Source organism: Garra rufa, chromosome 5 (genome assembly GCF_049309525.1).
Source record: "Garra rufa chromosome 5, GarRuf1.0, whole genome shotgun sequence".
Taxonomy (NCBI): Eukaryota; Metazoa; Chordata; class Actinopteri; order Cypriniformes; family Cyprinidae; genus Garra; species Garra rufa.
Genome location: NC_133365.1, coordinates 50175116 through 50201635, shown reverse-complemented (window position 1 = coordinate 50201635; position 26520 = coordinate 50175116). Strand labels below are relative to the sequence as shown.

The 26520-nt window shown below is 39.6% G+C and overlaps 1 protein-coding gene across 1 annotated transcript in view; it reads right to left on the bottom strand.

Annotated features, from left to right (window-relative positions):
* Positions 1 to 1330: 1330 nt before the first annotated feature.
* Positions 1331 to 26520, bottom strand: part of LOC141334897 (A disintegrin and metalloproteinase with thrombospondin motifs 12-like) — a 41624-nt gene continuing 16434 nt past the window's right edge. Inside the window, exons 8-24 of the mRNA XM_073840123.1 lie at positions 26300 to 26443; positions 26033 to 26177; positions 25253 to 25345; positions 25036 to 25181; positions 19256 to 19425; positions 16191 to 16324; positions 14671 to 14791; positions 13832 to 14076; positions 12974 to 13115; positions 12739 to 12865; positions 11394 to 11604; positions 9923 to 10810; positions 7725 to 7877; positions 7460 to 7633; positions 6623 to 6769; positions 6157 to 6310; positions 1331 to 4095 (exon numbers count right to left, since the gene is read on the bottom strand). Of these exons, the coding sequence (XP_073696224.1) occupies positions 3980 to 4095; positions 6157 to 6310; positions 6623 to 6769; positions 7460 to 7633; positions 7725 to 7877; positions 9923 to 10810; positions 11394 to 11604; positions 12739 to 12865; positions 12974 to 13115; positions 13832 to 14076; positions 14671 to 14791; positions 16191 to 16324; positions 19256 to 19425; positions 25036 to 25181; positions 25253 to 25345; positions 26033 to 26177; positions 26300 to 26443 (3310 nt within the window). The 3' untranslated portion in view covers positions 1331 to 3979. The remainder of the gene's footprint in view (positions 4096 to 6156; positions 6311 to 6622; positions 6770 to 7459; positions 7634 to 7724; positions 7878 to 9922; positions 10811 to 11393; positions 11605 to 12738; positions 12866 to 12973; positions 13116 to 13831; positions 14077 to 14670; positions 14792 to 16190; positions 16325 to 19255; positions 19426 to 25035; positions 25182 to 25252; positions 25346 to 26032; positions 26178 to 26299; positions 26444 to 26520) is intronic.

The window sequence follows — 26520 nt, the reverse complement described above, 5'->3', positions numbered from 1 at the left end:
ATGGAGCCTGAATCGGCACGGTTTGGATTGCAGAGTCACCTCTTCCCATTTTACGGTGACCTGAAAAAGTGTTGCTAGTGAAGAACAAACAATGAGTGAGTGGCAGGCTACATTTAGTAGTGGACTAACCTGTAAAGTTTTCAAAAACATCAATATTTGTGAAACTGTCCAAACCCTTGTAGAGTTAACAGTACATCAAAAAACTGAACATTTTTATTTTTTTATTACAACATATCAGACACTGAAGACTGCTGAAAATCCAGCTTTGCATCACAGGAATAAATTACATCTTAAAATATGGAAAAGAGAAGATTTTAGGATTGAAAATGTAATGAATATTGACATATTGAAATGATATGAAAACATGTTCTTGCTTCTATTGAAGCTCAAGATGCTCCTTTGAACATCTCAAATCATGTTCATCATGGTCATCTGGTTTTGTGCAAGTCAACTTCATTGTCAATGCAAATATGTTTATTAAATTAACAAACCAGCTATTTATTATGGTTAAATATCTAGTTTTGTTTCCTAAACCAATGTGCACCAAGATGCAAAGACCAAATAGTTTTTATGCAAATAGCTTACAGAACATGATACTGTAAGCTATTATGAAAGTAAGCAAAATATACAAAAATAATGGTAGGTAAGTTTTTAAACTTACCTAAAAGTTTTCAAACGAAATCTATTATTTGATTAAAAATACTGTAAAAACTAATATTTTGAAATATTATTACTATTTCAAATAACAGTTTTTATTGTGCACTGTAAAAAGTGAACAGTTGGATCAACTTAAAAAAATTACTTCAATTGGTAACACCTAAAAAAATTAAGTTGATTGAACTAAGATTATCTAAGTGTGGTCAATCACATTTAAATAATCTTAGTTCAATCAACTTAAATTTTTTAGGTGTTACCAATTGAAGTAATTTTTTTTAAGTTGATCCAACTGTTCACTTTTTACAGTGTAATATATTTTAACATGTAATTAATCCCTGTGATCCAAAGCTGAATTTTCTGCATCATTACTCTTTAGTGTCACATGATCCTTCAGAAATCATTCTAATATGCTGATTTAATGCTAAAGAAACAGTTTTTGCCATATAATATTTTTGATAGAAACTGTGAACATTTTTATTTCAGGATTCTTTGATTAATAGAAACAAAGTTTAAAAGAACAGCATTTATTTGAATTAGAAATCTTTTGTAGCATTATAAATGTCACTTTGGATCAATTCAATGCATCCTTGCTGAATAAAAATATTATTTTCTTAAATTAAATTTAACTAAAACAGAGTTCGGATCAAGCAAATCAAACAACAGACAAAAGCTCTTGCACACATCATGACTGCATTTATTTAGAATCATATCAGCAGTACAGATGATCAGTATAAAACATTCAGGCCTGTTTTAAAGGCCGGAGAGGATTGACCTGCAACACCTCCATCCTCAGTGACAAAAAAGTGTGCATTTAACTGGTTAACAATATCTTAAACGCTTGAGCACCCTGATAATGATGCCTCATAAGCACAGAGCACCGAGCACCAATAGTCTGCAGCACCATAACAGCACCATGAGCCACACCAATACAACATTCACACAGCTGGATCCATATTTTCAAATGATGTTAACGAACGCACATTAACTAGAAAAAACTACCACAAATACAGTGCAGATAAAGGAACAGTTCACACAAAAAATGAAATTTTGCTGAAAATTTACTAACCGTCAGCCTTTCCAAGATGTAGATGAGTTTGTTTCTTCATGAGAGCAGATTTAGAGAAATTTAGCATTACAGTACATCACTTGCTCACCAATGAATCCTCTGCTGTGAATGGGTGCCGTCAGAATGAGAGTCCAAACAGCTGATAAACACATCACAATAATCCACAAGTAATCCACACCACTCCAGTCCATCAATTGGTGCATGTAAAGTGAAAAGCTGAGTGTTTGTAAGAAACAAATCCATTGTGTTTTAACATTAAACCATAGCTTCTGGTCGAAATATGAGTGCTCTGTTGATAACATTGCTTTCATCAGTAAAAAAAAAAAAAAGTCGTCTTATATGAATCAGGAGAGAAATATGCACTGGATTTTGATGTGAGAGCACAGCAGGGGATGGACTTGGAAGAAGCATTATTATGGACTTTTTAATGATTCGTTTTTTTTTTTTTTTTTTTTTTTTTACAAAAATGGCTTTTCACTTCACAATATGTTAATTGATAGACTGGAGTGGTGTGGATTACTTGTGGACTATTGTGATGTCTTTATCAGCTCTTATTCTGACTGCACCCATACACTGCAGAGAATCCATTGGTGAGCAAGTGTGGTACTGCTACATTTCTCCAAATCTGTTCAGATGAAGAAACAAGCTCTTCTACATATCGAATAACCTGAAGATAAGTACAGTTTCAGCCAAACATTTCGAAGATTCTATGTAAAGATTTATAAAAAAAACTATTTACGGTTATAATTTGTTAAGTGGTAAGAACTAGATCTTTATTAAAATAACAATCATAGTTGAATGGAAACTAAACTAGACCAGATCTTTTGTAAGCTCAAAATTTCTGATGCTACTGGCTCCTTTGGATTTTTTTTGTACCTGAAATATTTGTACCTGTATTTTTATCACAACACTAACTTGATTCGCGGACTCAAAAGAACTTAATAAAGTTACAAATACATACTGCTTATAAAGTACTATTTCTCACCCCTTAAAATGTAAAACAGCCTGTTACTTCACAGTGATTTTCTGCATTTATAATGATGAATCTTAGGCCATCACATGTTTATAGCAGGAAATAAAAACTTTTTGGTGGGGAATTCTTGTGTGACGGTGTCCACCGAATTAAAACTAATAATCAACAAATGTAGCAAGGTAAGATACTGAAATAAGCACAAATGAAATAAACACCCTCAGACCCCAGACGGTTAAAAAAGGGTTCAAATTCTCAATGTATGTTGAGATGTTAGTGATGTTATTTGCTTTGTCCATGCAAATTTTCATAGCATATTAGCATAGAAAAAAAACTACCTGAGACAAAATCAAATTCATGTCCTCAATTTTTCATGCAGCATATTAACTGTCTAATAACAACTTGTTATTTTGTTCATTTTGCACACATATCTGCAAATTATTGAATTCACTGATAACACTTTACAATAATGTCATTTGTTAACATTAGTTAACTAACATGAACGAACAATGAACAATACATTTATTATAGTATTTATTCATCTGTTAATAAAAATACAGTCATTCATAGTTTGTTCATGTTAGTTCACAGTGCATTAACTAATGTAAGTTGTAAACAACTTGTAATTTTAATAATGCATTAGTAAATGCTGAAATGAACTAAGATTAATAAATGCTGTAGAAGTATTGTTCATTCTTAGTTCATGTTAACTAATGTAGTTAACTAATGTTACTATAAAGTGTTACCAATTAACCTTAGCTTTGAGAAAAATGTCATTTAAGAACTGCACATTTGACTAAGAAAGCCTTACTTAATGTTCATCAGACAGTGGTCACATGACACTTCAGATAATAACAGCTGCTACTGTTTTTAATGAATAACCTAAATATCAGCCTGTACGTGCAAACGCTTTAGCTGGCTTCATGGCAGTTTCCAGATGTTCCATAAAAACAGGTTTAAACTGTAAGTCTGATAAACCTGTCAAAAACAAATCTTTTTAAGTTAAAAACAAAAAATCCGAAATGAGCGCAAAAATAACATGGGTTAACTGTATAACTGATGTTGAATTCTGTAGCTAAATTCTGATGTATCCAGAAACACTGTATTTCAAGACGCAGTTTAAGACATCGTGAAATGCCTAGGATTCTTTTGTTCAAGTAAAAGCCACATATTTTTCATATATTCGAGTTGGACGTCTGTGTTTCTAGAGCACCATGAACCCCTGTGTGAAGTGTGTCCAGTAGTTTGCGCTTTTGGTCGATGACCCAAGCTTGACCTCTGCAGTGTTACATCATGCAAGTGACACAACACTGCTTGCGGATCGAGCGCAGCGAGCAGCGACCCAGCAGCTTGAGTTTCTCACAGAAACGTGTCGACATGCTGTTCTTCTTACAGACTAGACCTGCAAAGAAAAGAAACAAAATAACAAAAACTATTAAAGGACTTTAGCATTAAATCTATGTTAGAACAACTTTGTTTTCCAGAATGTTTTTTTGTGAGTACTTAGGGAAAAAGTTGGTCTCATGTACAAAAAAAACATTCATAGATAAAAATTTAATACAATGCCAAAATGTATACATTGTCATTGCATTAGCTAACAAAATATTAAACCAAATAACTTTTATTAAGCTCAAAGACAGCTCAAAAAGAAGTTAGTTGGGTTTTAGTAAAATAACCTGTTTATCGTGGATCATGTTGATAGTTAGAGTAATGAAATACACCTGTGGTTTCTCTGCTAGGTCACCTGTGTAAACTTCATACATTTCTACTAAAAATCAGTGTTATTATAGTATCATTGAGATACTAGTGTTTATTAATATTTAGAATTTGCTTTTATTAGTATTTATTTTTTCCTTTTAAATTTAAGCCCCTTTTTTAGTCATGTTGTTTCTTTTTGTCATTTTTATTGTTTTTGTTTCTTTTTAATATGTGACCCTGGATCACAAAACCAGTCTAAAGTAGCATGTGTATATTTGTAGCAATTTATTTTATGCCAAAAATCATTAGGATATTAAGTAAAGAACATGTTCTGTGAAGATTTTTTGTACATTTCCTACCGTAAATATATCAAAACAATTTTTGAATAGTAATATGCATTGCTAAGAACTTCATTTGGACAACTTTAAAGGTGATTTGCTCAACATTTTGATTATTTTGCACCCTCAGATTCCAGATTTTCAATCAGTTGTATCTGACTGAGTTAAGGGACTGGTTTTGTGGTCCAGGGTCACATATATCAGTATAGTTTAGTTTATTTAAAGAAATAGAAATGTTTTTTTTTAAGGTGCAATATCAGTTAACTATAATAACCCTGCTAGAAATCATCCCCTGATCCAAGACACTGAACAAAAATGATGAAGAAATATTAATGTTAGTGAGAAGAAAACAACCTGCAGCAGTTTTTTTTGCCATTTTGTTATCAAATGCAATTACATTCAGGCATTAAATGTCCAAATACATCTTGGGACCACTGTATGCTTAAAGGATAACTATTGCCAAAATGCAACCTGGGCTGTTTTTTGTTTTTTTACTGTAAACGAGACAAACTTGTATCTAAAAGCATAATTACGACAAACGAGCCGTTTTTGAGATTGACCGTGATTTCGTTTTGAGATCAATGGCCGGTGAATGGGAGTACTAGGGGCATACATTTGAGAGCATCAAAATCTATATTTTTACAACACTAAGAAGGCTCGACACACCATGAAACTTTGCTCGAAGTATCGCCTGGGTCTCTACACATGAACTCGAGCATTGAGAACATTGTTTGTGTACACAGAGTTTACTAAAAAGAAAGGTTTGGAACAACTCACTTTCACTGTTTGGGTTTCCGCTCGCGGCCGTCTTGCCAGTCAAGAAGTGTCGATCTCCGAATGCGAGGATGGATAGCTCCTAAAGCATATTTCCATATAAATGCACGGCCAATTCGTTTTTTGTCGCAAGTGAAAAACAATATTAACCTTCTGGTTGTAAAAAGAGCCTCATATAAGCCTAATATTTCGTCCTGTGGAGTCCATTCATTCGCATTCGGAGATCGACACTTCTTGACTGGCAAGACGGCTGCAAGCGGAAACCCAAACAGTGTAAGTGAGTTGTTCAAAAACTTTCTTTTTAGTAAACTCTGTGTACACAAACAATGTTCTCAATGCTGGAGTTCATGTGTAGAGACCCAGGCGATACTTCGAGCAAAGTTTCATGGTGTGTCGAGCCTTCTTAGTGTTGTAAAAATATCCATTTTGATGCGCTCAAATTTATGCCCCTAGTACTCCCATTCACCGGCCATTGGCCGCAAAACGAAATCACGGTCAATCTCAAAAACGGCTCGTTTGTCGTAATTATGCTTTTAGATATATGTTTGTCTCGTTTACAGTAAAAAAAAACAGCCCAGGTTGCATTTTGGCAACAGTTATCCTTTAATCATTAATTATAAAACAGAATACAATATTATATTAATAGAGTTTACCTAAATCAGTTTTACACTCCTTTGGGCTGCAGTTCTGCACACTGTCAGGTTTATTATTTTTTGCACACATTGACGTCTTTTCTTCCTTGCCGGATTCTTCATTCACACACCTCACTGCTCGCTTCTGAACACCTCCTCCACAGCTTCTGGAGCACTGTCAATCAATGACAACCGTGATGAGATCATAGATGCTCAGGGAGGGGCCTACTTCAATTTTTGTCCAATGAAATGCTCTTTGGTACATAAATGTCCCGCCCACTTGATTAAAAATACCACATACTTAAGACTAATAATGGCAAGTCACAAATCATGGATTGCAAACTACAGCCGATTAGGCTTTTTTAAAAAAGGACAAGCCCTGAACTTTTGAAAAGTAGTGTATTATCACATTGCATTTGCCACAATATCAAGTCACACACTATATATACTTCTTTCTATAAATGAAGAGGTTTTTGCGGTGCGTTACCTGACCCCAGGCTTCAGTCGCCCAGCTGGTGCAGGGCTGCAGATTGCAGGACTCAGTGCTGTTGGGTTTGAGCGTGACGTTGCAGCGCTGGTACTCGGGACAGTACACACGTCTTTCCTTTACTCCACGACCACAGCTTTTAGAGCACTGTCAGTCACAGAAAAAAAAAACTACTTTGGATCAGGGTTATTATAGTTAACTAAAACTAAAACCATAAAACATTCACTGAAATTATTATTTTTTTAAATACATAAAACTTTTATTTCAGCTAGTTGCCAGAGCAACTTTTCTTATTTTTATGTAGCTTAAAGTAAAATAAATACAACTAAAAAAAGAATAAAAACTATATAGACATTTTAAAGTTTTTTAAAAACAAATAAAAATGTCAAAAACACAAATGAATCAAACTTTAACTAAAATTAAAGTGAAAACAGAGTATAAAAATGGAAAACAAATTCAAAATATGAACTAAAACTATAATAGTATATCAATAATATTAAAAACTAAAGCTAACAAAAATAAAAAAAAAGACAAAATTACTATAACTTTAACTAAAATTAAAATAAAAACTGAAATTATGAGATGGGTTTATAAGAAAAACGAATCCAAAATATTAGCAAAAACTAAAAGAGTATACTAAGTGATACTAAAAACAAAAACTGTTAAAAATTTTTACCAAAACTTCAATTAAAATTAATATGAAAACAGAAAATATACTTCATATATTTCAAAATAACTAAAACAGTTTTAGTATTTCAACGACACTTAAACAACACTGTTCTGGACAATTTGTCTTAGACTAGACTATTTTCTGCAAGGTGTCATTAGTCTTAGCACCTCTCCCCAGGGTGAGTTCATCCACTGCAGGCAGGGCTGGGTGTTGCAGGGCAAACTGCTGTGAGGTTTGTATGAAAGAGCCTGACAGTGAAAAGGTCTCAATGGACGTCTGCTCTGAGTGTCAATGCACTGCACTTCTCGATGCTTCATATCAGTCACACAGCCTTCAGGACACTAAAGAGAAGGGCTCATCACAGGTCATTGTAGAATACAATCATTTTGTTTTTTTGTTTTGTTTTGGTTGGTTTTGAAATTGTGGCTTTACCTTAGACCAGTTTCCACTTTCCCAGGTGGCACAGGGTCGCAGATTGCATCGTCTGGCAGGTTCTGGCTTCTTCACTCTGGCACAGTCTTTCTCACGCTCTGAGCTGCAGGCTACAGATCGCCACACTGCACCAAGACCACATGTAGTAGAGCACTGGGACAAAAAATACATATTATAGACTAGAGTAAATACATTACATGCATTGTCACTACTGCAGAACTGCATTTGCTTGTAATACCTCCCAAATGAACATGGGTTGCTTGGTACTTTATTTTTTCTTTGTTTTGTTTTTATAACTGCAATGCCTTAATGGTTTGATGTTTTCTAAAAAAAAAAAAAAAAAAACTAAAAAAAGCTTTGAGAAACCACTCCGAAATCTGAAATATTAAATAAATAATTCAGGATACATGCCTCAAAGTCAGATCAGGACTTGGAGCGCAAATCACTAATTCACGAAATGATTCATAAACCTGTTCCAAAGTTTAGATCTGAATCAAATTATTTGTGATCCACACTCCGATATCCCGAACAGAAACAAATAAATTTGCGAACCTGCACCGAGGTCCTAAACTGAATCAGATGATTTGCAAACCCGCACCGAAGTCCTGATCTGAATAAAATGATTCGCGAACCACCCTCCGAAGCCTCGAACTGAATCAAATGATTTGCGAACCCGCAGTGAAGTTACGATCTGAATCAAATGATTCGTGATCCGTGCTCCGAAGTTCCAATCTGAATCAAATGATTTGTGATCTGCACTCTGAAGTCCCGAACTGAATCAAATAATTTGCGAACCCGCACAGAGGTCCCGATCTGAATCAAATGATTTGTGATCTGCACTCCAAAGTCCCGAACTGAATAAAATGATTTCCGAAACCCGCACCAAAGTCCCGATCTGAATCAAATGATTTGCAACCCGCACCGAAGTCACATTCTGAATAACATGATACACGTTCCACACTCTGAAGTCCCGAACTGAATCTAATGATTTGCGGACCCGCACCGAAGTCCTGATCTGAATAAAATGATTCGCGAACCACCCTCCGAAGCCTCGAACTGAATCAAATGATTTGCGAACCCGCAGTGAAGTTACGATCTGAATCAAATGATTCGTGATCCGTGCTCCGAAGTTCCAATCTGAATCAAATGATTTGTGATCTGCACTCTGAAGTCCCGAACTGAATCAAATAATTTGCGAACCCGCACAGAGGTCCCGATCTGAATCAAATGATTTGTGATCTGCACTCCAAAGTCCCGAACTGAATAAAATGATTTCCGAAACCCGCACCAAAGTCGCGATCTGAATCAAATGGTTTGCAACCCGCACCGAAGTCACATTCTGAATAACATGATACACGTTCCACACTCTGAAGTCCCGAACTGAATCTAATGATTTGCGAACCCGCACCGAAGTTTCGATCTGAATTAAATGATTCTCATCTGTGCTCTAAAGTTCCAATCTGAATTAAATGATTCCCAATCTGTGCTCCGAAGTTCCAATCTGAATCAAATGATTCGTGATTTGCATTCTGAAGTCCCGAACTGAATCGAATGACAGCATAAATGACTCATTTAACTGATTCGCTTCATCTGTTCTTCTTTTCGCATCTTCAGCCATGTTTACACTACATTGTCAACACTACTACTGGCGTAGTCCATGAGTTTTATGACATTAACTGAAATAAACCAAAAAAAGTGATGTTTTTTTGAATTACATGAATTTTGCGTGAAACGATATGTGCTTATTGAAAAAAAATTAACACCTATTTCATAGATACATTGTCTTCCAATAATCCAAGCAATTTTCAAGTGCCTCTTTAAGAATATTGCTATTTTCAAGGGTTTTCCAGGCCTTAAATTTCAAGTTCAAGCACTTTAAACACCTTGTATGAACCCTGTAAAAAAAACATCCTAAAACAATTTGTCAAAATTAAGTGGGTTTATGCCAGTGGGTTCAGAAAAATAAACCTAATTCAAAAGCAAAATAAATAATTGTTTTTCTTACCCCTACTATATTTTCTTGTTTTAAGCATAAACTCAAATAATTTTAATATATGCATTCAAAATAATGTAACTTGATTAAAGAATGTTTGTATATTTGTACTAATCCATGCACTTGTATTTCCTTCTGGGAATGCAAATCTTGTCATAATTCAATGCATGTAATATATGATAACTGCTTAAGTTTGCATTCTTACATCACTCCAGTTGCCCACTTTCCAAAATGCATTCCTACTGACAGGATCTCGTGCATTCAGGTTCCCATAGTCAGCGGTGGTGATCGCCGTCTCTGGTTTCTGCCTGACTGCTTCAGGCGTATTGCCTTTGTTGGGACTGTTTGGTGTTTGTGAGTCTTTTCTCAATATCTTCACTGTAGGCACAGTTGCTTGTAGACTTTGAGTGTTCAAATGTGGCACTGTTGGGTTTGGAGTGGTATTTGGTTCATATGAGCTTGTGTGTTGATATATTGTCAAATAATCATTATATTGGGTTCTACTAGTAGTGGTTGGTTTTAATGTGGGAAAGTTCGTATGCAATGATCGCACAGTGGATGTTGGGTCTAATTCAGGTATGTTGGTAAACATGTCATCCTCACGTGTCCTTTCTTCTCCGGTTGGATCCTCTGCTATGTAATCATAACCAGGCTTGTAGCTTTTATCTGGAGGCCGCAGGTCTGTGCTTCCCTCCTCATCCTCAGTATTTGTTGGAACCACTCCAGGACCACCATTGCCTTTGTGATCATCCCTCACCAGGATAAAGTCTTGGTCGTCTTTGTGGATGATGTCAGATGTTGTGGAAGTTGGGGAAGTGTTGGTTGTAATGGTAGTAGTGGTGATTAGAGGAACGGTAGTGGTGCTATATCCTGGAGTTTGGGTCCCAGGGGCATGTGTTGGGATTTTAGGAGGGACTCTGGGTCGGAATCGTGGTCTGAATGGAGAACCAGTCCATCTGTTAGTGGATGAGCAGCTTTGGAGGTTACAGAGCATCGTGGAACGAGGTCGATTGGCAGGGTTGCACCGGCCGGGTTGTTTTGCCACACACTTGACGACTCTGGATTTTATCCCTCCATCGCAAGATAGAGAGCACTGCGGGATGATATACGATCATGAGTTTGAGTAGAACAAAAACTAATTCAACTAGTTCAACTAATTACTATGCAAAAAATACCTTATACAGTCAAACCAAAATTTATTCAGACACCTTCAACAGTTCTCACATTATCACAGTTTACTTGCTACAGTTTAAAAATTGAAATAAAATATGACAAGAACTCAAAGAGTTAAACTGTGTAAGAACAAATTTATTTAGATTGTTTTGTACTCGAGGGCAAAACTTTCGTGTTCTCACAAAAGTATTCCGTTCCCCCGTCAAACTTTGCATTCGCTACGAAACATTTGCGTTCCCTGTTTGCTCACAAAAGCACTGAAATTTAGTCACAGCTCATTATTTCCATCACAAATGTTTTATGACAAAAAAGTGCACAAAAGTAATTTGAGCAAATGCAAAACAAAATTTCTTGGGGGAACATGAAAAGTTATGCGAGTGAACACAAAAGTCTTTCTTGGGGGAATGCAGAAGCATTGAAATATAATTTCCTCTCCATTTTTACCATCACCATGAAAAACATAACGAACATTAATCAGGTTAATTTATAATAAAACTACCCACCTCACTCCAGTTCCCCACAGTCCATTCTGACCCACATGGTACATCTCGGTTGCAGGGTACCACAGGTTTGGGTTTGAGCAGCTGCTTACAATCTCCAGGGTGCAGAACCCGCTCCTCTCCGGCCACCGTACGCACACACAGAATGGTGCGCTTTCTTACTCCGCTCGGACCGCATGTAGCAGAGCATGTCTGCCATCCTCCCACCCACCACCTGAGGTCAGTAAAGAGTTTAGACACACAGAGCATTTAAGAAAAGATTTCTATTTCAAATAAATACTGTTCTTTTGAACACTCTGTTCATAAAAGAATCTTGAAAAAAGGAGTTTCCACAAAAAAACATGTAGCAGCACAACTGTTTTCAACATCGGTTATAATTAGAATGTTTCTTGAGCAGCAAATCAGCTTACTAGAAAGTAGGGCTGTCGCGATTTGTCAATTCTGATTTAGTCAATATAAAAAAGGATTAGATCGAGCAGTAAAGTGTAAAAACAATCATCAGGCCGTTGGCGCCCTCTGCAGGCCTTTGTAGTAATGCGTAATGTACATTAGCTCTATTGTTTATAATACATTAAGTATTTTAACAGTTTTTTGCAATAAAACCATATGATTACTTGCTTTTGATATTAATAATTATTGCCTCATTGCTATTATATGTATTTTAAGTCATTTTAAAGGCTATTGTTCATTTAAATCTACATTTTTATTACAAAAAAAAAATAAAAAATTCTATACTCTGTTGTAATGGTTAATTTTTTTTAATCAAAAAGCCTGTGTAATTAATTGAGTTTTACTGTTTTATTTTTACCAAATTCTTTTGCATTACTTCTCTGGATTCCATTTTAATGGTTCCATTTAAATTGAATGATCAAAAACATCTCCAATAAATTTATTTTATTAAAGCTAAAATGTTCTTAAGCAAAATTGTCTTTTTTTTTTTTACTAGTCATTTAGATCAATTGATAAATCACTAAATTAGTTGATTTATTAATCTATATAAAAATAGTCATTAGTGGCAGCCCTACTAGAAAGATTTCTGAATGATCATGTTTGACTGAAGACTAATAATATGTCACAATATTTCTGTTTTTACTGTATTTGTAATCAAATAGATGCAGCCTTGGTGAGCATAAAAGTCTTTCAAAATGTAAAAAAAAATTTCACCAACCCGAAAATTTTTGAACAGCAGTGTATACAATTCAAAATGAATCTAAATAGTATTGCGCCACTGTGTTTGTGAGAAGTTAGTGGAAACTGTTGATAGTTAGATAGAAACTAGAGTTAGATAATAATACTAGTATGGTGGTGTGCCATTCCTAACATAGCCATTATTTATACAGTAGCTTGCCTTGCAGGGCAGTCCATGTTCTTGCATTTGCGATGCCTGTCATCAGGACGTGAGCTAGGGTCACACAGCGTTTCCTCGACCACACCAACCTCTGGCTCAAAACAGCGCACAGGCTGATGCTGCTGACCTGTACAGAAATAGAAAGTCAATATAATATAAACACACCAAAAAATCCTGTAATGATGGTATAGTTTAACTTTGGATTAAGTAAAGAAAAAAAAATCTTGCTCCGTACCAAGTCCACAGGTGGTGCTGCAGTCAGTCCAGGCTCCATATTTCCAGATGTACTCTGGTTCCAGAATTTCGTTCCCCAGTGGGCGACTCCTCTTAATAGTATACTCATATTTGACACCGGGGTTCGTCTCTTGGAACAACAGCTGAACATTTCACGAAAGAAAAACATTCATCATTCACTGACAGCGTTTAATAAATCATCTTGTTTTGCAAGCGCTGCCAGTTAGAAGCAACAACTTTATTTTTGTATGCTTTCTCACATAAATAATGACAGATGAAGAGTGATAAATTAAAAAAAGTCTGTGTGCTACGATTGTAAAATTATTTTTCAGAAGAGTATTTAATTAAATCAAAATTTTGTATTCTAGCAAAAATGCTTTCTGGGCAAACTGTCCATTGGTTAATTGAAGAAATATTGAAGTTCAATATAATAGGCTGTTTTTGTAAAATTTTTACCATGATGAACTCTGAAAAATAACACTGACTGTTTAATCAGTGTATCAAAACAAGCAAAAATGGCATCTGCAGTCAAAGCACAAGAACAAAAGTCAAAATACACACTGTTTTGAAAGAATAAAACAGGAATAAATAGTAAATGCAATTTTTGCTTGTTTTGACACTTTTTTTACATTTTTCGTATTTATATGAAAACAGTGTGGGGAAAAAAAAATCACATCCCAAACTTTTCTGTGCTACAACACTTAGAATGTCTCTAGACAATGACTCTAGATTTCTAATGCAAGAACATGACTATAAGCACAATTTTGCTTGTTTTTACCTCATGGTCTCTATAGAGTTGAACTGATATTGGACCTAGAATATTCCTTTAATATGTGTTTATGCGCATAAGGTTCAGTACCTGGATCATGACAGGTTCAGTTGTTGGTCCTGTTGAGGTGAGATTCTCCATATTACCGGTCCGATCGTAGTAAAACTTTGTGCCACCTGCCTCATACTCTCCATTCCACTGAATTATGTAATTCCCGTTGAGGTAATACTCATCCGAATCGGCTGCTCGGATCACAAGGAAATTCCCAGCCTCTTCTACTTCCTGTATAAAGATATCTCGAGCTCCCTCAGGGATCAAAACCAGGTCCGTGTAACCTAAATCAAATAATCTCACTTATAAACCATTTAAAACACTGCTGTTTCAACACCGTTTCAATAATTCATCTGGATATATATTTTGTATTATTTGTGACCCTAGACCAAAAAAAATCATAAGGGTATTTTTTTTTTAATTGACTTGATATACACATCTTAAAGCTGAATAAATAAGCTTTTAATTGATGTATTGTTTGTTAGAATAGGACAACTATTTGGATGTCTGGAATCTGAGGGTGCAAAAAAATCTAAATATTGAGAAAAGCACATTTAAAGTTGTGCAAATGAAGTTTTTACCAATGCATATTACAAATCAAAAATTAAGTTTTGATTTATGGTAGGAAATTTACAAAACATCTTCATGATCTTTGCTTAATATTCTAATGATTTTTGGCATAAAAGAAAAATTTATAATTTTGACCCGTACAACGTATTGTTGGCTATTGCTATAAATATACCCGTGCTACTGGTTTTGTGGTCAAGGGTCACATTTGTGAAATCTAATGTAGTATATTTATATATAAATATATATATAAACACATAAGTCATGTGTGCTACTTAGAGACAGGGCTAGAGATTACAAGTCTTACACACCAAATCCATCTTGCGCCACAAAGTTCTCCTTCACCGTTTCACAAGTGGATCCATCACCAAGACAGACGCCACAGCCGTCTTCTTTAGCATTAGAATTAATGCCAAAATCACAACCCACCTCCTAGAGAAAGATTACACATAAACACAAACATACATTACACATACAAAAACACGAAATATACTACTTTTTTCCATAACGTTTAAGATTAAAGGATAACTATTGCCAAAATGCAACCTGGGCTGTTTTTTTTTACTGTAAATGAGACAAACTTATATCTAAAAGCATAATTACAACAAACGAGCCGTTTTTGAGATTGACCGTGATTTCGTTTTGTGGTCAATGGCCAGTGAATGGGAGTACTAGGGGCATAAATTTGAGCGCATCAAAATCGATATTTTTACAACACTAAGAAGGCTCGACACACCATGAAACTTTGCTCGAAGTATCGCCTGGGTCTCTACACATGAACTCGAGCATTGAGAACATTGTTTGTGTACACAAGAGTTTACTAAAAAGAAAGATTTTGAACAACTCACTTACACTGTTTGGGTTTCCGCTCGCGGCCGTCTTGCCAGTCAAGAAGTGTCGATCTCCGAATGCGAATGAATGGACTCCATAGGACGAAATATTAGGCTTATATGAGGCTCTTTTTACAGCTAGAAGGTTAATATTGTTTTTCACTTGCGACAAAACAACGAATTGCAGGCGATACTTCGAGCAAAGTTTCATGGTGTGTTGAGCCTTCTTAGTGTTGTAAAAATATCGATTTTGATGCGCTCAAAGTTATGCCCCTAGAACTCCCATTCACCGGCCATTGACCACAAAACGAAATCACGGTCAATCTCAGAAACGGCTCGTTTGTCATAATTATGCATTTAGATATAAGTTTGTCTCATTTACAGTAAAAAAACAGCCCAGGTTGCATTTTGGCAATAGTTATCCTTTAATATTAGGTATAGCTAAAAATGAACCTACATGCTGTTGACTTGAGGAATAAATGACACTTTAAAATATATTCAAACAGAAAAGAGTTATTTAAAAATTGTAAAAAATATTCCACAATATTACTGTTTTTACTGTATTTTTGATCAAATAAATGCAGCCCTGGTGAGCAAAAACGTCTTTCAAAAATCTCAGTGACCCCAAACTTTTGAATGGTACCATGATTTTCAAAATAAAGCTAAAAGTATTGCACCACTTTGTGTTTGTGAAATGTTAGTGGAACATGTTTGTAGTTAGTCTGATGAACTAGACCCGTGTTTACTTGAGAAGAAATGACTAAAAAAAGACCAAAGCACCAGCTGATTTAAAAACATTGAGCAACAATAATGAAATAAAGAAACAATAAAGAATCATGATGTTAGTGAAGCTTGTGCAGCACAGATACACACACTTGCTTTGATATTTTGATAGATAATATGTAAAAGTTTCTCTTAAGTGCACTTTTTATACATTAATGTACATCAATGCACACGTGAGCACAACTGGGTTGAAAGTAAGACATACCCAGCCACACTACCTTGCACACACCATTGACACAGATGTTCCTGCTGTTGTTGTTCATAAAGCAGGGTGTTCCATCTGTAACCGCATCCAACATTTTCTCTGAAAAGTCTTCATCCACAGGCCTGCAGTGCAGCTCGCATGGACGTGCTGTGAAAGAGACAGAACGAAAGAGAGATATGCTACTTTCTGTATTATATAGTGAATTATTTTAATATAATACTGTGTGCTAAAGTGTTTTACCAAAATGTTTGGGGTCTGTAGAAATCACTTAAGCTCACCGAGGCTGCATTTATTTGATCAAAAATACAGGACAAACTGTAATTAGGGGTTGAAGCGCATACTTAGAACCCTATTGTAATTGTTAGAATGACCACGGATCAGCAAACTCTACTTAAAACTCATTGTGCAGACCAAACTATAAGTCGTAGAGACTTGAAACTTGGAGAGATGGTAGTACTCACACCACCGACAACATCACCAATGCTTGCCCCAATTGGACTGACGGGAGTACATTAACGATCAAAAGTACGAAAACGCTCACAACTCCTAAAGTATCAGTCGCAGACTCAAGTCTTATGTCATTGCAAACTTTGGCTCGTGCCAGACAAAATGCATGCCTCAGATTCAATTGTGAGCCTAGAGAAATTTGGGGGTATTTTGGATTCTTTTGAAAAAACTACTTTTGCAAACTAGTCCTAGGTTTTTCACCCAATCGGAAGCAAACCAGTGCAGAAATATGCTCTGGAGAGCGAATATCAATAATTGCCAAAAAAAGTTGAACTTTCGACACCAAAACGTTCAAAAGGGGCAGGGCCACTTTTAGTAAAATGTCTATAACTCCTGAATGGAATGAGATATCTTTGCCAAACTCAAAACACTTATGTAAGAGCTCAATCTGAGATCATAGGACAAAAGTCATGGAGCTTGGCCACTTGGTGGCGCTATAAAAAGGAAAAAACATAAAAATGTCTATACCCACACAACCATTTGTCCTATCAACATGAAAATCGGTGTGTGCGGTCTTGGTCCGAAGTCTATAAGAACATTTGCGTATCTCAAAAATAAAAACATGGCAGACGAAGTTTGAGCACTTATTAGACATGGTTAACGGAGGCCGATCAGAATGAAACTTGGTGGGCCTGTTTGACACATGGTTCACTGAGGGGGGTGATATTGCATTTTTTTCAAAGGTGTAAACAATTGTGCATTGCAAATTTGTATCATATGACAGAACTCCTCATTCTGGACAACTTTGCATCTAGAACCACTCCTGTCAATCAAATACTTGTTAATTGATTGAGAAAATGTAAAAAACGTTTGCAAACTAAAACACTGCTGTAAAGTTCTCTGGACTCTCTAGATCAATAATTATCAAAAATGTTGAAATTTACCCTTTGGGAAGCTATAATGGGGTTGTTTATAAAAGGGGCCTGTCTGAATTTACCCCACATCCTATGAAGTCTAAAGGAAAACTCAAAACTTCAAACATGTTGAGCACATGCGACAGGTGATTCTAAACAAACATGCAAAGTTTCAAAGAAATCGGACCACAGCTAGTGCTATAACAGTCATAAATGGTACAAAACATAATATTTCTACGGTAAATTACCTGTATTCGCAACAAAGTCTTACTACATAATGTCTTTTTTCAAATGTGTTTAAATGCCTTAAAGTGCTTGAATAATTGTTTTCTGTTTTAATATATTTGAAGATATGTAATTTATTCCAGTAATGCAAAGCTGAATTTTCAGCATCATTACTCCAGTCTTCAGTGTCACATGATCCTTCAGAAATCATTCTAATATGCTGATTTGCTTTTAAGGAAATTTCTTATTATTATCAATGTTGAAAACTGTTGTCTTCACTGACACTTTTGATCAATTCAATGCGTCCTAACTGTATAAAGGTAGTCATTTCTTAAAAATAAAATTCTTACTGAAAGTAACGGTAGGGGAGTGTAACTTTTTTGTAACTCTTAAGTTAACAAAGTCAGACAAAAGACCCCCCCAGAAATCACATAAAATGTATAATTAATTGGTATTGTTACCATGCAAACATCAAATAGTATTTAGGCTATAATCTACAATGCAGACCTCACGCTGTGCTCCAAAGCCTTAAACAGAGCAAACAACAATGACTAAACACTTGTGTCAGGAATCCACACGCCTCTAAAGCTGGCTAATAAAAGTGGGGCATTCTTGAATGTGAACCAACAAACTCTATAAAATTGTAAGCAGCCACATGTAAGACGTTTTATGTTAATGTCAACAGGCCTCGACCCGCCGCAGAGTGCATTAACACAGTATCTTGGCTCAGCTGTTCAGTTGTAGAAAGCACGTTTTCTTTTTTCAAGGCTAATAACTAACTTTAAATGCTTTACAGTTGTGTAGCCAGTTGTGTTTATTCAAACAGTTCTTGAGAAAAAGAAACATAATATTTTTTCCAACTTCTTAAAAAAATGCAAATTGAATGCAAAAATCACTACCATGATGCTAGGGTGTTCGGGCATGTTTGATGATAATAAGAAATGTTTCTTAAGCAGCAAACCAGCATATTCAAATGAGTTCTAAAGGATCATGTGACACTGAAGACTGGAGTAATGATACTGAAAATTCAGCTTTGCATGACAGGAACACATTTCATTTTAAAATAAATTCAAATAGAAAATAACTATTTAAAATTTTAATAATATGTCACAATATTGCTGTTTTTTTCTGTATTTTTATCAAGCAAATGCAGCCTTAGAGAATAAAGGATTTTAAAAAATCGCATTGACCCCAAACTTTTGAACAGTACTCTATTTACATTTTTTAAAATATATTCAAATAGAAAACAGGTATTATAATAAATTGAAATAATATTTTACAATATTCCACTTTTTTGTATTTTTGATCACATACAATAAATCCAGCTTTCGTTAGCATAAGAGACTTATTTCAAAACCCATAAAAAACCTCACTGCCCCCAAACTTTTTGCTCAAACAGTCTTTCTCTTATGGTAACATCAACCACAACTACTGATTTTGTTTCATGCACAAACAAATTTGAATGCAATATTTTGATGCAAAGTGATCTTACATGAGCTTATGACAGGTATCCACTCGTAGAGTTCATTGTGGTATGGCACTGTGTTAAATTCACTGCACTGCATCTCTCTGAAGGATGGATGTTTTCTGGTACAAGGCTTTGTGTTGCAAATTCTGTAGCGCTTCCGCTCGCCTGTACAATATTTGCCTCCAAACTCAGGCCTGTGCATAGAAACAAAAATCACACTACAGATCATGCTCAGCAAAATGTACAATTAAAGACAGAGAAGGTGGAGGAATTGAAATGGGGAGAAAAAATTTTGAGATGTGGTTACTTAAAGACACAAAATAGAGTGGTTTTAAGATGCTGTAGTCGATATATGACAGAGCCCTAACTACACACCAAAAGGCAAAGGTTTGTAAAATAGTTACCGGTGTGCCATCTAGTGCATTCTGCTGGTAGTACATCAGATAATGGGCAGAAATACTTGAATTGAACAGCATACTACCATAATGTTTTTATGCTGTGTTTATTGTGCCCAGTATGCAAATTCTGATTTGATTTTTGAAACTTTTAGTTGTTAATCTTCTTGGCACATAATGTATTGTATTTAAATTGTGTGTGTGTGTGTGCATAAAATACATTTTAAAATATATTCACATAGTAAATTTTAAGTTATTTCACAGTATTACTGTTCTAGCGGTATTTTATTTTTAAATGTACCAGTCAAAATTATTTGAACAGTCACATTTTTTACGTTTTTTTTTCAAAGAAATCTCTTCTGCTCACCAAGCCTGCATTTATTCGATCCAAGGTACAGCAAAAACAGTAAAATTCTGAAATATTTTTACTATTTAAAGTAACTGTTTTCCATTAAAATATATTTTAAAATGTAATTTATCCCTGTGATTTCAAAGCTGTATTGTTAGCATCATTACTGCAGTCACATGATCCTTCAAAAATCAAATTTTGTTGAAAATTATGTTGAAAACAGCTGAGTAGAATTTTTTCAGGTTTCTTTGATAAATAAATAGTTCAGAAGAACAGCGTTTATCTGAAATAGAAAACTTTTTGTAACATTATAAATGTCTTAATCATCACTTTTAATTAATAAAAGTATTAATTTCTATCATTTCTTTCAGATAAATGCTGAACCAGCTGAAAATTCAGCTTTGATCACAGAAATAAATTACATTTTATAGTATATTCAAATAGAAACAGTTATTTTAAATTGTAAACATATTTCAAAATTTTACTGTTTTTACTGTTCTTTGGGTCAAATAAATGCAAGCTTGGTGAGCAGAAGAGACTTCTTTAAAAAAACTTTAAAATATTACTGTTCAAAAACTTTTGACTGGTAGTGTACGCACACAAAAAATACTTTATATATAAAATATTAATACAAAAAAACATACTTTATATCTATATTACATATATATGTTGTCATGATCTGGGCTGTGGGGCTTCCCTCAGCCACCTGAGGTCGCTGTTTTCCCTTTCCTGCACTGCACTTCTGATAGCATTCACCTGTCCTTGTCGTTATCACTGATTACACGCACACCTGTTCACAATCACTATCTGGACTATAAGAGATCCCACTACTCACTCCGCATTCATGTCTGCATTGTCTTCTCTCTGTTCCGGACGGTTATTTTGTGTTCCTGATAATCTTGATCTTGTTCTTGGTTTTGTTATTTTGTATTTCAGTTTATGTTCAGTTTGTGCCGTGTTGGCTTTTTGTTTATGTTTATTTGTGTTTTGTTTTATTAAATATTCTTACTTTCCCTGCATTTGGACCCAGACCCTTATTCCAACCGTGACAGAATGCAGACATCCGCTATGGGTCCAGCGGGGAGTAATTTTTTTTTCCTTTCTGAGGAGGCGGCAGCGTCGGCCGCTCGATTCGAGAAGATAATCTACCTCCAACTGGCTGAGATGGAAGCCTGCAGGGCTGAGATGGCGCAACGGCGTTCCCGCTTTGCGGTGGGGGCGGAGTGGCTCTTCCGTGAGAAGGCGGAAGGGTCCGTTGTCTCCGTTCCTGTGACCGCACCTCCTGTTCCTGGCGCTGAGGCGGCTGCGCTCTCTGTTCCGGACGCGGCGGTGACCGCGCTCTCTGTTCCTGACGCGGCGGTGACCGCTCTCTCTGTTCATGACGCGGCGGTGACCGCTCTCTCTGTTCATGACGCGGCGGTGACCGCTCTCTCTGTTCCTGACGCGGCGGTGACCGCGCTCTCTGTTCCTGACGCGGCGGTGACCGCGCTCTCTGTTCCTGACGCGGCGGTGACCGCGCTCTCTGTTCCTGACGCGGCGGTGACCGCGCTCTCTGTTCCGGACGCGGCGGTGACCGCGCTCTCTGTTCCTGACGCGGCGGTGACCGCTCTCTCTGTTCCTGACGCGGCGGTGACCGCGCTCTCTGTTCCGGACGCGGCGGTGACCGCGCTCTCTGTTCCGGACGCGGCGGTGACCGCGCTCTCTGTTCCTGACGCGGCGTTGACCGCGCTCTCTGTTCCTGACGCGGCGGTGACCGCGCTCTCTGTTCCTGACGCGGCGGTGACCGCTCTCTCTGTTCCTGACGCGGCGGTGACCGCGCTCTCTGTTCCGGACGCGGCGGTGACCGCGCTCTCTGTTCCGGACGCGGCGGTGACCGCGCTCTCTGTTCCGGACGCGGCGGTGACCGCGCTCTCTGTTCCGGACGCGGCGGTGACCGCGCTCTCTGTTCCGGACGCGGCGGTGACCGCTCTCTCTGTTCCGGACGCGGCGGTGACCGCTCTCTCTGTTCCTGACGCGGCGGTGACCGCTCTCTCTGTTCCTGACGCGGCGGTGACCGCTCTCTCTGTTCATGACGCGGCGGTGACCGCGCTCTCTGTTCCTGACGCGGCGGTGACCGCTCTCTCTGTTCCTGACGCGGCGGTGACCGCTCTCTCTGTTCCGGACGTGGCGGTGACCGCGCTCTCTGTTCCGGACGCGGCGGTGACCGCGCTCTCTGTTCCGGACGCGGCGGTGACCGCGCTCTCTGTTCCGGACGCGGCGGTGACCGCTCTCTCTGTTCCGGACGCGGCGGTGACCGCGCTCTCTGTTCCGGACGCGGCGGTGACCGCTCTCTCTGTTCCTGACGCGGCGGTGACCGCTCTCTCTGTTCATGACGCGGCGGTGACCGCGCTCTCTGTTCCTGACGCGGCGGTGACCGCTCTCTCTGTTCCTGACGCGGCGGTGACCGCTTTCTCTGTTCCGGACGCGGCGGTGACCGCGCTCTCTGTTCCGGACGCGGCGGTGACCGCGCTCTCTGTTCCGGACGCGGCGGTGACCGCGCTCTCTGTTCCGGACGCGGCGGTGACCGCTCTCTCTGTTCCGGACGCGGCGGTGACCGCTCTCTCTGTTCCTGACGCGGCGGTGACCGCTCTCTCTGTTCCTGACGCGGCGGTGACCGCTCTCTCTGTTCATGACGCGGCGGTGACCGTTCTCTCTGTTCCTGACGCGGCGGTGACCGCTCTCTCTGTTCCGGACGCGGCGGTGACCGCTCTCTCTGTTCCGGACGCGGCGGTGACCGCGCTCTCTGTTCCGGACGCGGCGGTGACCGCTCTCTCTGTTCCGGACGCGGCGGTGACCGCTCTCTCTGTTCCGGACGCGGCGGTGACCGCTCTCTCTGTTCCTGACGCGGCGGTGACCGCGCTCTCTGTTCCGGACGCGGCGGTGACCGCGCTCTCTGTTCCGGACGCGGCGGTGACCGCGCTCTCTGTTCCTGACGCGGCGGTGACCGCGCTCTCTGTTCCGGACGCGGCGGTGACCGCGCTCTCTGTTCCGGACGCGGCGGTGACCGCGCTCTCTGTTCCGGACGCGGCGGTGACCGCGCTCTCTGTTCCGGACGCGGCGGTGACCGCGCTCTCTGTTCCTGACGCGGCGGTGACCGCGCTCTCTGTTCCGGACGCGGCGGTGACCGCGCTCTCTGTTCCGGACGCGGCGGTGACCGCTCTCTCTGTTCCGGACGCGGCGGTGACCGCTCTCTCTGTTCCTGACGCGGCGGTGACCGCTCTCTCTGTTCATGACGCGGCGGTGACCGCTCTCTCTGTTTCTGACGCGGTGTTGACCACTCTCTCTGTTCCGGACGCGGCGGTGACCGCTCTCTCTGTTCATGACGCGGCGGTGACCGCTCTCTCTGTTTCTGACGCGGTGTTGACCACTCTCTCTGTTCCTGACGCGGCGGTGACCGCTCTCTCTGTTCATGACGCGGCGGTGACCGTTCTCTCTGTTCCTGACGCGGCGGTGACCGCTCTCTCTGTTCCGGACGCGGCGGTGACCGCTCTCTCTGTTCCGGACGCGGCGGTGACCGCGCTCTCTGTTCCGGACGCGGCGGTGACCGCTCTCTCTGTTCCGGACGCGGCGGTGACCGCTCTCTCTGTTCCGGACGCGGCGGTGACCGCTCTCTCTGTTCCTGACGCGGCGGTGACCGCGCTCTCTGTTCCGGACGCGGCGGTGACCGCGCTCTCTGTTCCGGACGCGGCGGTGACCGCGCTCTCTGTTCCTGACGCGGCGGTGACCGCGCTCTCTGTTCCGGACGCGGCGGTGACCGCGCTCTCTGTTCCGGACGCGGCGGTGACCGCGCTCTCTGTTCCGGACGCGGCGGTGACCGCGCTCTCTGTTCCGGACGCGGCGGTGACCGCGCTCTCTGTTCCTGACGCGGCGGTGACCGCGCTCTCTGTTCCGGACGCGGCGGTGACCGCGCTCTCTGTTCCGGACGCGGCGGTGACCGCTCTCTCTGTTCCGGACGCGGCGGTGACCGCTCTCTCTGTTCCTGACGCGGCGGTGACCGCTCTCTCTGTTCATGACGCGGCGGTGACCGCTCTCTCTGTTTCTGACGCGGTGTTGACCACTCTCTCTGTTCCGGACGCGCCGGTGACCGCGCTCTCTGTTTCTGTTCCCCTGGCTGCAGGGCCAACTCGCATTCCTCTGGCTGCGGGGCCCGCGGACGTTCCTCTGGCGGCCAGGCCAGCTCTTGTTCCATTGGCGGCGAGGTCAGCTCACGTTCCTCTGGCGGCAGTGTCCACTCACGTTCCTCCGCTGCACGGGCCTGGCCCGCCATCCCTCCCCCTGATGCACCTTCCACCGTTCCTCCTCCCTCCAGATTTTTTGTTTTGTTTTGGGAACGTCTGGAAGCCGTTCCCTTGAGGGGGGGTACTGTCATGATCTGGGCTGTGGGGCTTCCCTCAGCCACCTGAGGTCGCTGTTTTCCCTTTCCTGCACTGCACTTCTGATAGCATTCACCTGTCCTTGTCGTTATCACTGATTACACGCACACCTGTTCACAATCACTATCTGGACTATAAGAGATCCCACTACTCACTCCGCATTCATGTCTGCATTGTCTTCTCTCTGTTCCGGACGGTTATTTTGTGTTCCTGATAATCTTGATCTTGTTCTTGGTTTTGTTATTTTGTATTTCAGTTTATGTTCAGTTTGTGCCGTGTTGGCTTTTTGGTTTATGTTTATTTTGTTATTTTGTTATCATTAAAATTACTTACCTGCACTTGGACCCAGACATCCTGACTTCACGTGACATATGTATATACACAAGTACACTGACTGATATTTAACAATTGATATGAAATAATAATATTATAAAAAAAAAAACAATTTTCTGTTTGAATATATTTTAAAATGTAATTTATTCCTGCAATAGCAAAGCTGAATTTTCAGCATCATTACTCCAGCCTTCAGTGTCACATGATCCTTCAGAAGTCATTGTAATATGCTGATTTGCTGTTAAAAAAATTTAAATGCATCCTTGCTGAATAAAAGTATTTCTTTACAAAAAAAAAACAAGTATATATATGTACTTGGGCTGGTTGCATTCCCTGTCTGCTGACTGGACACCGGCTCCACAGGTGCGAGAGCAATGAGACCAGGTGCTCCAGGGACCCCAGCCTCCATGCACTATTTCCGGCAACTTCCCTACAATTACACACTCACCAGAGATACACCACTGACACACACAGACAGGATTAAATATACAATAATACAATATACTTCTATCTAAATGTAAATCTCTTATACCTTCTCAGGTCCACACCTGGTTCCATCTATCGGCGAGTCCAGTTTGGAGCGGCACGATCCATTTACAGAGCACCACAGAATCTGACAGACATTCTGGACCCAAAAAAAGCCTGAATTAATGGCTTGACAACCAGAACATGCCCTTTCATTATTAGTGATGAACAAATATTTTAGAACTATATTTTATTAATCTTTAAAGGGGTCATTGGATGCAAAACTAACTTTTTCATGTTGTATGAACATTAATGTGTGTTGGCAGTTTGTGTACACAACCACCCAGTGGTATTTTTTAATCTTTAAAAGTAATATCCCCTTTTTAAAATCAGGTCGTTTTGTTTTTTAAATTAAAGCGATCCCAATCTACATATGCATCTATGTTCGTGTGAATCATTTGTGATGTAGCTTCACCCACAGCAGAAGTATAAGGGTTTTTATGCATCTTTGCAAATGGCCTTTCTTAATAATGCGCTTGTTGGCAAGTTTTGTCGATAAACATGGCTAAACCCTGCTAAATGCAGCTAAAGTAAACATTACAGCTGGTAATCCCTCAGCAGAGAGGGGCGGGGCGAGCAGAGCTCATTTGCATTTAAAGGGCCCATGCGATAAAATGAGCTGATATTTTGCAGAGCTGATTTTGACCAGGTAAAAGGGTGTTTTTTTACACTACTATTGACAATTTTTAACCAAAGTATATTAGAGATTTTTCATTAAGACCCTAAAGAATCATATGAACTTTCTGATGACCCCTTTACATGATTTTTAAATGAATGCACTTCTTACTTCCACTTCTGAGCAGAAGGTGGCGTTGGGCCCATACTGCAGCTGGCACTGGTGCTGAGGGGTGTATCGCACTCCCGGTGCTGCCATCTGAGAGCTGAGGTCTCTCTTAGATGGCCGGTCATCCAGACAGAAACCCCAACCACGACTGAGAGGATAACAGAGCTTTATAAATGAAGTTTAACATCTGAAATATTCAGAAATTAGTGGTAAGATGTAAGATATAAAGCATGCAATTACATGTTCCTGTACATGAGTGCGTGTTCTCACTCGAGAAAGCGTGTTATGTACTCCTTGCTGCAGGAGGACCAAGTGAGAGGAGAGGAGTCATAGTGGAGCTGGCGGGACATGATGAAGGGATGCCTCCCTACTAACTCACAGTCATTCCCTTGACCGTCATGATGGATTCCGAAACTACAACACAAAACAAGGTGCCGTCACCTTTTTATCTTTTTAAACATACAGTACAAAATTAGGGGTCAATACGATAT